This window comes from Takifugu flavidus, chromosome 5 (genome assembly GCF_003711565.1).
Source record: "Takifugu flavidus isolate HTHZ2018 chromosome 5, ASM371156v2, whole genome shotgun sequence".
Taxonomy (NCBI): domain Eukaryota; kingdom Metazoa; phylum Chordata; class Actinopteri; order Tetraodontiformes; family Tetraodontidae; genus Takifugu; species Takifugu flavidus.
In genome coordinates, this window is record NC_079524.1 from 17,433,044 (window position 1) to 17,442,087 (window position 9,044).

The 9,044-nt window shown below is 52.8% G+C and overlaps 1 protein-coding gene across 2 annotated transcripts in view; it reads right to left on the bottom strand.

Moving 5' to 3' along the window:
- Nucleotides 1-248: 248 nt before the first annotated feature.
- npc1l1 (NPC1-like 1) overlaps nt 249-9,044 on the bottom strand; it is a 13,595-nt gene continuing 4,799 nt past the window's right edge. Inside the window, exons 3-21 of one of the 2 annotated variants that reach the window (XM_057032337.1) lie at nt 8,743-9,044; nt 8,337-8,630; nt 8,039-8,262; nt 7,744-7,844; nt 7,499-7,671; nt 7,289-7,417; nt 6,689-6,871; nt 6,501-6,615; nt 6,099-6,364; nt 5,934-6,023; nt 5,670-5,860; nt 4,490-4,617; nt 2,109-2,238; nt 1,977-2,032; nt 1,627-1,777; nt 1,318-1,549; nt 1,068-1,181; nt 838-1,000; nt 249-762 (exon numbers count right to left, since the gene is read on the bottom strand). The exon at nt 8,743-9,044 is cut by the window's right edge and continues 604 nt beyond it. In XM_057032337.1, the coding sequence (XP_056888317.1) occupies nt 554-762; nt 838-1,000; nt 1,068-1,181; nt 1,318-1,549; nt 1,627-1,777; nt 1,977-2,032; nt 2,109-2,238; nt 4,490-4,617; nt 5,670-5,860; nt 5,934-6,023; nt 6,099-6,364; nt 6,501-6,615; nt 6,689-6,871; nt 7,289-7,417; nt 7,499-7,671; nt 7,744-7,844; nt 8,039-8,262; nt 8,337-8,630; nt 8,743-9,044 (3,251 nt within the window). In that variant the 3' untranslated portion in view covers nt 249-553. Of the gene's footprint in view, nt 763-837; nt 1,001-1,067; nt 1,182-1,317; nt 1,550-1,626; nt 1,778-1,976; nt 2,033-2,108; nt 2,239-2,360; nt 2,882-2,956; nt 3,120-3,185; nt 3,300-3,435; nt 3,668-3,744; nt 3,896-4,091; nt 4,148-4,222; nt 4,353-4,489; nt 4,618-5,669; nt 5,861-5,933; nt 6,024-6,098; nt 6,365-6,500; nt 6,616-6,688; nt 6,872-7,288; nt 7,418-7,498; nt 7,672-7,743; nt 7,845-8,038; nt 8,263-8,336; nt 8,631-8,742 lie in introns of those variants that run through there. The other variant, XM_057032336.1, reaches the window with a different exon arrangement.

The window sequence follows — 9,044 nt, forward strand, 5'->3', positions numbered from 1 at the left end:
AAGCAGCGCACACACACACACATCTGGACGTGCGCGTGTGTGAGATTAAGTGTTGATAAGATATTGCACAAACGGTTTTGGTCCGTAATCTGGAGTGAAGGATCTCTGCAGGAACCCGATGAGGCTAAATGTTTAAATAACTTGAACAATATTCTAATTCCACATTATACAACATGTAAACCCATTCAGTTAATGCTGGAGTGTGTGTGTGTGTGTGTGTGTGTGTGTGTGTGTGTGTGTGTGTGTGTGGTGTGTGTGTGTGTGTGTGTGTGTGTGTGTGTGTGTGTGTGCACCTTAAATGAGTATATCAACAGTAGGAATGTGAAATATTCACACATACAAAATAAGTCCATTTCCTGAGCAGAAAAAGATCAAAAGGCGTCGTCCCGTCTGCTCGTCCCCGTTTGCACAGGCTGAGACGGGAATGTTGAGGCTGTTGCACGTGGGTGTGTTGCCGTCCTCCGTCCGTCCCATCTTGTAAGTGCTGGAATTAACGCCTCCACACACACGTCTGCTCTGTGCTGCTGTGTGTCCAGGTTTGTCCCGGGCGGGTTTAGAAATAATCGACCATCTCTTGTTTTGACTGGGACCGCCTGTCTTCGGCCTCGCTGGCCGTCGGCTTTCCTTCCGGTTTCTTCTCGTCCTCTTCAAAGCCCCAGTTCTGGTGTCCTGGGTCTGATTCGGGTCCCATCTCCAGCTGCTTAGTGGTCCTAAGATCCTCCTGCTGCAGCCGGAGCAGAACCGCCTTATTCACGCCAGGACCTGGGGGGGCGAGGAGGGAGGTCAGGGTTAGCAGAAGCTCCTGATTACGGCTGGACTGACCTGTGAAGTACTCACCAAAGTAACTGAGCAGCACGGGGAGGAAGACGAGTCCGTGCACGAGCCCCAAAAGTGTGATGACCAGGTTCAGCCGGAAGAAGAAGATCTGGATGAGCTGCGCTTTGGCAAATGCCAACACGAGGATGCCTGGCAGGTTGGTCATAGCGACGCCAGCGAACACCTGCAGCAAACGGACGTCAGTCGCGCCGCGGCCCGTTGAAGGGGCGTGGCTCTGTGAGTGCACGTACCGCGCTGCCCATTTTGGCCGTCGCTTCTTTGGCTCGCTCCACGTGCGTCGGCTGGACGCTCAGCGCGAAGGATCTCGTCATGTGGGACACGAACTCCACAGAGATGCCCACCGCCTGCGGCAGAGGGGCGGAACACAAGGCTGTTTCTGCTCACCTGTGCGACCACCGCGGCGTCCACCGGGCTCGGGGGCCGGGGACGCCACGGTCATTGTGATGTGTTGCTGTGGAGTGTATCTCAGCAGGCTCTTACTGTGACCAGGTTGATGAGGGCGACGGCGTTATAATCGATGCCCCACAGGGTCATGACCCCCACCGTGTCCACGGTGATCATGACGATGGTCAGCAGGTTGAGGAGACCCGAGCGCAGGTCCAAGCCCAGCAGCAGGCAGCACACCACAAACGTGGGCAGCAGGCAGAGAGAGACGATGAAGAGCCCCTCTGGTACGATGGTCAGGTACTGCTCGTAGAACACGTTTGTGACTCTGCCGAGAGAAACACCCTTAATACGGGCGTCAGGCTAACGACAGCTAAACTGGCTGAGCTGGGAAAGGACACATACGTGTATGGAAACACTTCAAACTGCGGGTCGGTGCCAGGAATTTGCCTCATGCCCAGCGTGATGTTGTGGGCCAGCTCTCTGGCCTTCAGCAGCGCCCTGGTGAACTCCTGCGAGTTGGTCAAAGGGGTGTGGTAGGCCATGAACCGCGAGGCTGGGGGACAATGGGGAAATCTGCTGGGTCAATGTGCAGCTCAGCGGGACACCGTCTGCTTTCTATTCATGGTGATCCAGTGTGTTCTCCAACTGGAGGATTAGCCCGGTGGTCGCCGGCACCGCGTTAACCTTCGTGGCCGAGCCACGTGAATCACCTGTATTTTGACCTGCTGAGCTCCTGGCTTTGACAAACTCACCTATAATTTCTCCGTTCTCATCCCTGACCACAGCTTTGTCGTAGGCCCCGAGACCTCTGTTGAAACCAAACGTTAGCATTTCACATCAGCCAGAGCGAGAGCTTCATCTGGAGGGACGCTGGTGATACACACCCTTTGGGGCACTGCAGGTCCGGACGGTTACCCAGGAAGTCTGTGAGGTAGCGGTTGAACTGTGACACACTGGGCCTGAGAACGCCGTCCAGTGAGGGATTCACACACTTGACCAGACATTTGGTGGCCGCTGGGACAGAGAGAGGCTGCTCATAAATAAGGCTGTGTGTGTGTGTGTGTGTGTGTGTGTGTGTGTGTGTGGTGTGTGTGTGTGTGTGTGTGTGTGTGTGTGTGTGTGTGTGTGTGGTGTGTGTGTGTGTGTGTGTGTGTGTGTGTGTGTGTGTGTGTGTGTGTGTGTGTGCACCTTAAATGAGTATATCAACAGTAGGAATGTGAAATATTCACACATACAAAATAAGTCCATTTCCTGAGCAGAAAAAGATCAAAAGGCGTCGTCCCGTCTGCTCGTCCCCGTTTGCACAGGCTGAGACGGGAATGTTGAGGCTGTTGCACGTGGGTGTGTTGCCGTCCTCCGTCCGTCCCATCTTGTAAGTGCTGGAATTAACGCCTCCACACACACGTCTGCTCTGTGCTGCTGTGTGTCCAGGTTTGTCCCGGGCGGGTTTAGAAATAATCGACCATCTCTTGTTTTGACTGGGACCGCCTGTCTTCGGCCTCGCTGGCCGTCGGCTTTCCTTCCGGTTTCTTCTCGTCCTCTTCAAAGCCCCAGTTCTGGTGTCCTGGGTTTGAATCGGGTCCCATCTCCAGCTGCTTAGTGGTCCTAAGATCCTCCTGCTGCAGCCGGAGCAGAACCGCCTTATTCACGCCAGGACCTGGGGGGGCGAGGAGGGAGGTCAGGGTTAGCAGAAGCTCCTGAGTACGGCTGGACTGACCTGTGAAGTACTCACCAAAGTAACTGAGCAGCACGGGGAGGAAGACAAGTCCGTGCACGAGCCCCAAAAGTGTGATGACCAGGTTCAGCCGGAAGAAGAAGATCTGGATGAGCTGCGCTTTGGCAAATGCCAACACGAGGATGCCTGGCAGGTTGGTCATAGCGACGCCAGCGAACACCTGCGCAAACGGACGTCAGTCGCGCCGCGGCCCGTTGAAGGGGCGTGGCTCTGTGAGTGCATGTACCGCGCTGCCCATTTTGGCCGTCGCTTCTTTGGCTCGCTCCACGTGCGTCGGCTGGACGCTCAGCGCGAAGGATCTCGTCATGTGGGACACGAACTCCACAGAGATGCCCACCGCCTGCGGCAGAGGGGCGGAACACAAGGCTGTTTCTGCTCACCTGTGCGACCACCGCGGCGTCCACCGGGCTCGGGGGCCGGGGACGCCACGGTCATTGTGATGTGTTGCTGTGGAGTGTATCTCAGCAGGCTCTTACTGTGACCAGGTTGATGAGGGCGACGGCGTTATAATCGATGCCCCACAGGGTCATGACCCCCACCGTGTCCACGGTGATCATGACGATGGTCAGCAGGTTGAGGAGACCCGAGCGCAGGTCCAAGCCCAGCAGCAGGCAGCACACCACAAACGTGGGCAGCAGGCAGAGAGAGACGATGAAGAGCCCCTCTGGTACGATGGTCAGGTACTGCTCGTAGAACACGTTTGTGACTCTGCCGAGAGAAACACCCTTAACACGGGCGTCAGGCTAACGACAGCTAAACTGGCTGAGCTGGGAATGGACACATACGTGTATGGAAACACTTCAAACTGCGGGTCGGTGCCAGGAATTTGCCTCATGCCCAGAGTGATGTTGTGGGCCAGCTCTCTGGCCTTCAGCAGCGCCCTGGTGAACTCCTGCGAGTTGGTCAAAGGGGTGTGGTAGGCCATGAACCGCGAGGCTGGGGGACAATTGGGAAATCTGGGTCAATGTGCAGCTCAGCGGGACACCGTCTGCTTTCTATTCATGGTGATCCAGTGTGTTCTCAAACTGGAGGATTAGCCCGGTGGTCGCCGGCACCGCGTTAACCTTCGTGGCCGAGCCACGTGAATCACCTGTATTTTGACCTGCTGAGCTCCTGGCTTTGACAAACTCACCTATAATTTCTCCGTTCTCATCCCTGACCACAGCTTTGTCGTAGGCCCCGAGACCTCTGTTGAAACCAAACGTTAGCATTCACATCAGCCAGAGCGAGAGCTTCATCTGGAGGGACGCTGGTGATACACACCCTTTGGGGCACTGCAGGTCCGGACGGTTACCCAGGAAGTCTGTGAGGTAGCGGTTGAACTGTGACACACTGGGCCTGAGAACGCCGTCCACTGAGGGATTCATACACTTGAGCAGACATTTGGTGGCCGCTGGGACAGAGAGAGGCTGCTCATAAATAAGGCTGTGTGTGTGTGTGTGTGTGTGTGTGTGTGTGTGTGTGTGTGTGTGTGTGTGTGTGTGTGTGTGTGTGTGTGTGTGTGTGTGTGTGTGTGGTAGAGCTTCTCACGTTCACTTGCTGGACAGAACTTTCCAAAGTTTTGACCAGAGGTGTAGAGACGACAACATCTTGATGCAGGGTTGAGCCAGTCGATGAAATCGTCCACCCAGGAGTTGGACGGAATGCCAATATAGGATCTATACATCAGACAGATTTACCAGTTTGAGGTGTGACGTCAATTTTTGTTGTCTAAAAAAACAACTATATCAATGAAAGTCCTGGTGCTTTAAACATAAATGTGTCAGAACATCAAAGGAATGAGCGGCCCAAATATAGAATTAGGCCTTTGATTTATAGAAGTAGATACCCCCACTCAAGCCTCTGGACCATGTGGGGCTATCTTGGTTGACATGCCTCTGCAGCATCCCATGGCGGCAGGGGAGAGGCAGACCGGGGGGGTGCTACCTCTTTTTGAAAACGGTGACCAGAACGTGTGTTCCAGCTACAGGGGGATCACACTTCTCAGGCTTCCCAGGAAGGTTTAAACCAGGGTACTGGAGAGGAGAATTCGCCTGACAGTTGAACCCTATATTCTGGAGGAACGATGCGGTTTTCATCCTGGTCGTGGAACCCTGAACCAGCTCTTTATCCCTAACAGACTAGGGCCATGATCCTTGACCAGAGGGGGTCGCTTACCCCCTCCAGGTTAGGGAAGAGGTCCTCCTCAAGTGGAGGAGTTCAAGTATCTTAGTGTCTTGATCAGGAGTGAGGGAAAGATGGAGCGTTAAACAGGCGGATCAGTACAGCCTGGGCAGTTATGTGCTTGGTCTACTGGACCGTGTGGTAAGGAAAGAGCCACGCCCCTGGACGCCTTCCTGGGGAGGTGGTTCAGGCATGTCCCATAGCGGGGAGGTTGTTGTCCCAGGGCTCTTGAGCAAGACAAGGACCCCGAGCATAGAGAGTGTAGCTTTAGTCGAGAAACGTGAGTGGTTCCTCTCTGCGGTCGGTACCATCGGTGGCACCGTTAACCTGCTATCCTGCCCGTAACACCATTTATCTTTATCTGATCTGAAGGGATGATACCTGGTGTGTCAGAGGTTGGGGTTGAGGTTAGATTGAGATAACACAGGTTCAAGGACCTTTCAAAGAAAAACAATGACGTGAAGGACAAAGGCGCAAAAGCCCTCCATCACTGTGGAGGGTAAAAGTTGCGCAACGCAGCTGAATAAGCAGTGAGGTGAGAACTCACAGTTCGGAGTAGTCTGTGGCATACTGGATCTTCTGGGTGAGGGAGTAGGGGTCGCAGCCCACACTGGAGCAGACCGCATTCATGCCATTCACGGAGGAGAAGTCGAAGCCTTTAGTTGTTACGAAATAAACAGGCGCGCCAACCTTGAAGTACTTGTACAAGTACTCAAAGTACTTGAGCATATAGGAGTCCTGTAGTAGAAAGAGGTGCTGGTTTAGTGACGGTGACACCAGAATACAGGGATCCACCTTCGCTGGGACTGACCTGAGGCATGGCCAACTCTTGATCCAGACCCACTTTCACGTGAAACAGGAGGAATATGGATGCGCAGAGCATGAAGATGAAAACAAACATCTGAAGAGAACACAGACAGAGTGAATTTAAAACACATAAACGCAGCCGCGGATGCTCACATCGCCGGATCTTTACCACCAGGATCCTGCTGTAGCGGTTCAGGAGGGCAGGGGCGTAGTACTTCCTCATGAACGGCATCAGGACGCCCTCGTTTGGTTTGTTGAGACGCGGCGTCGACACTTTAATGCAGGACAGCAGCTCGCAGCGGTTGCTGTCCTGGCGCCTGCAGTCGAGGGAGAGCAGCGCTACGAAGGCCGTCATCTGGAGCGCAAAATCCAGAAGAATAGCCAAGGCGGCGTACAGGGCAAAGGACTTGACTGCTGGCATGGTGGACAGGGCACCTTGGACAACACCACAAACACACTTTAACTTTTGTCCCTCTTTGTGAATTGGGACCAATTTGGGAAAAGCGTTGTTGTTTGTAGCGTAGCAACCTTGGCGGGAATCGCCACACAACAGCAACACAAAAGTTCCTACCAAGAAAGAAGCAGATCGACTCCGAGAGGCTGCACAGCAGCATGCTGGGAGCCACAGTTCCGAGGACGCGTCCGATCTGCTCCTCTCTCTTCTCTCCGGGCCTTCGCACGTCTCTCTGCAGGGAAAAAACGGAGTGTTAACCATCAGCAATTATGAGTGAGGTCCGAATTCGGCATCCCAGAGCCCACCTGGTACTCCAGAACAAAGATGAAGATGTTGTCAGCTCCGACTGCCAGCACCAAGAAAGGCACAACCTGGAGAATGATGAGTGAGGATGGGATTCCGATCCAGGAATAGAAGCCCATGGAGGCCACCACGGCACAGCCGACCACCAGGATCCCACCCAGTCCTACCAGAAACTTGGAGTCCACCTGTGGCAGACAGACGGTGAAAATGCTGAATCATTTCTGGCTCTCGTGTCTTGTGCGCTGTAGGTTTTATTGGCCAATAAACACACGTGATAACGACTATTTAGTTGACACAGCGTTACTACTGCAATTCCTCCTTATCGCGCAGGAGATAAGCGCTGCTAATCAGCTTTCTTTCTTGGCTCTGGCTCAGCAGAAATACATTATTTCATTTTCTCTTAATGTTGAGCTTTATCATTTAAAGTCACATGTATGGCTGCGTGTGTTGTTGTCTTTGAAGGGGGCAGGAAGGGATCTGGTGTGATCCACCCAGCATGTGCTCACAGCGCTCCCAGTGGCTTTAATGGTTTTTCAGTCAACAGAACAGCGATAGGAGAAGAGTTCATTAGGTCTGATCTAATAACAACAATCATTTCTGACCAGAATGCGTCTCCAGGAAGTGTACTCTCCCAGCGCCACGGCGATGTACACAAAGATGACAGCGTAGCTGATCATGAAAATGGGAATATCCTCTGCTGTCGTCCGATTTATCTCGTCCTCCAAAGACCTCTGTGGGACAGACAAGAAAGGACATTAAAAGGTGAGCAAATGTGCCTCTTAAACCCGATTCCATCAAACAGGAGGACGCACCTCGGCCATGTATGCGAAGGTGAAGCTGTTCGAGGTATTTCTCTGGTACTCCTGGACAATCTTTAGGAACTCCGTCTCCCACTGCATGGCCACCTTGAACTTGGCGCTGTGTCGAGGATAGTTGTTAAGAGAGAAGGTCAGGAGGAGAGCCTCGGCGTTGGTGAAGTCCTCGTCTGTTTTAAAAAAGAGGCAGAATGTTGAAGGGAGGCCTTTTTGTCTTCATCACACCGTCGTTGTTCACTCACTCTGGTATCCTCCCACAGCCAGGAACGGGAAGACGGGAGCTCCATAATCCGCCATGCAGCTCAAGCCTAAATCAGTGATGTCTTTGAAGGACAGGGGAGAGCTGGACAAGAGGAGGAGGGAGGAAAAGAGCAAAGAAGTTCTTGGTTTCCCTTTTGCCTCAAAGCCTGTGTTCTTCACACATTAATTTTTTTGTGGTTTTTCAATGGAACTTCAATTAAAAGATGCAAATTTAAAGAGTATGAAGTCATTGACACTCAAAATAAGTGACGTTTTTGTCTTCTGCTGAAGGCTTACTTGAAGCAGTAGATGAGATGGTCCCTCCAGTCCACCTCTTTGGTCACTCCGAGCTCCGTCATGTTCACCTTTAGGTTAATGTGTGTCAGATTGTTCTGAAAGTACTGCGGCAAACTGTTGACGGCACAGTCGGTCAGGGAGGTATTGGTGGGGTTCAGCGGTGCGAAACACACGTCCTTCAGACTCGCCGTGCGGTTCAGATCTTCAGACCAGAACTCGATGTTCTAAAACAGGCATCGGTGTGTCACCCTCTCGCCCTCAGACGGAACAGACGTATTTCTTAGTTTAGGTGTTTTACCTGTATTCGTGTCTGGAGCTGCAGCAGCTCAATGATGAGATCTTTGGATATGATCCCACTGAGGTTGTTTTGTCCAAACAGCAAAGAGTCATAAACTTGTCCTTCTCTGCCCGGCGCTGTCAGGATCAGCTGGTTTGTCCTGAAGAAGGGGTCAAAGTTTGTGTCATGAAAGGCTTTCTCCTGACGTGCACGGCTGTTGGGAGCCGACCACAGGTCCACCGGGTCAGTGGTGAGTTCAACGGACTTCAGGCCAGCGGCTAAAATAACCACTGTTACAGCTGACAGCAGAAGCACCTTGAAGCAAGAAGAACGGGGACATTTATTATAACAGGTTCAACACCAGGGCAAAGAGAAGCAGCCATCATTCTCATCAGATCACCTTCACAGAAAATCGGGCAGAACTCACCGTTAGAGGGTACGTGGCCATGATTGTCCCCCAGATCTGAAACTTTGAGCTGAGGAAATCTTGGGCCAGCTGGCTGTTCTTGTCGGCACAGGTCACCTCTGAGGGATGGATGACCGGCTGGGCCACGGCTGCAGGCTTCTGCTCGCTCACCTGCGGCTTTTTCTTTCTCTTCCCAGGACGTTTGCTCCTCATCGAGCGAGTGACGCAGACGTATAAAAGGAAGGCAACTATCAGGATACACAGCAAGATGATAGAAATCACGAGGAAACCATCAATCCCCAACAACTGGAAGGGGCCAGGAG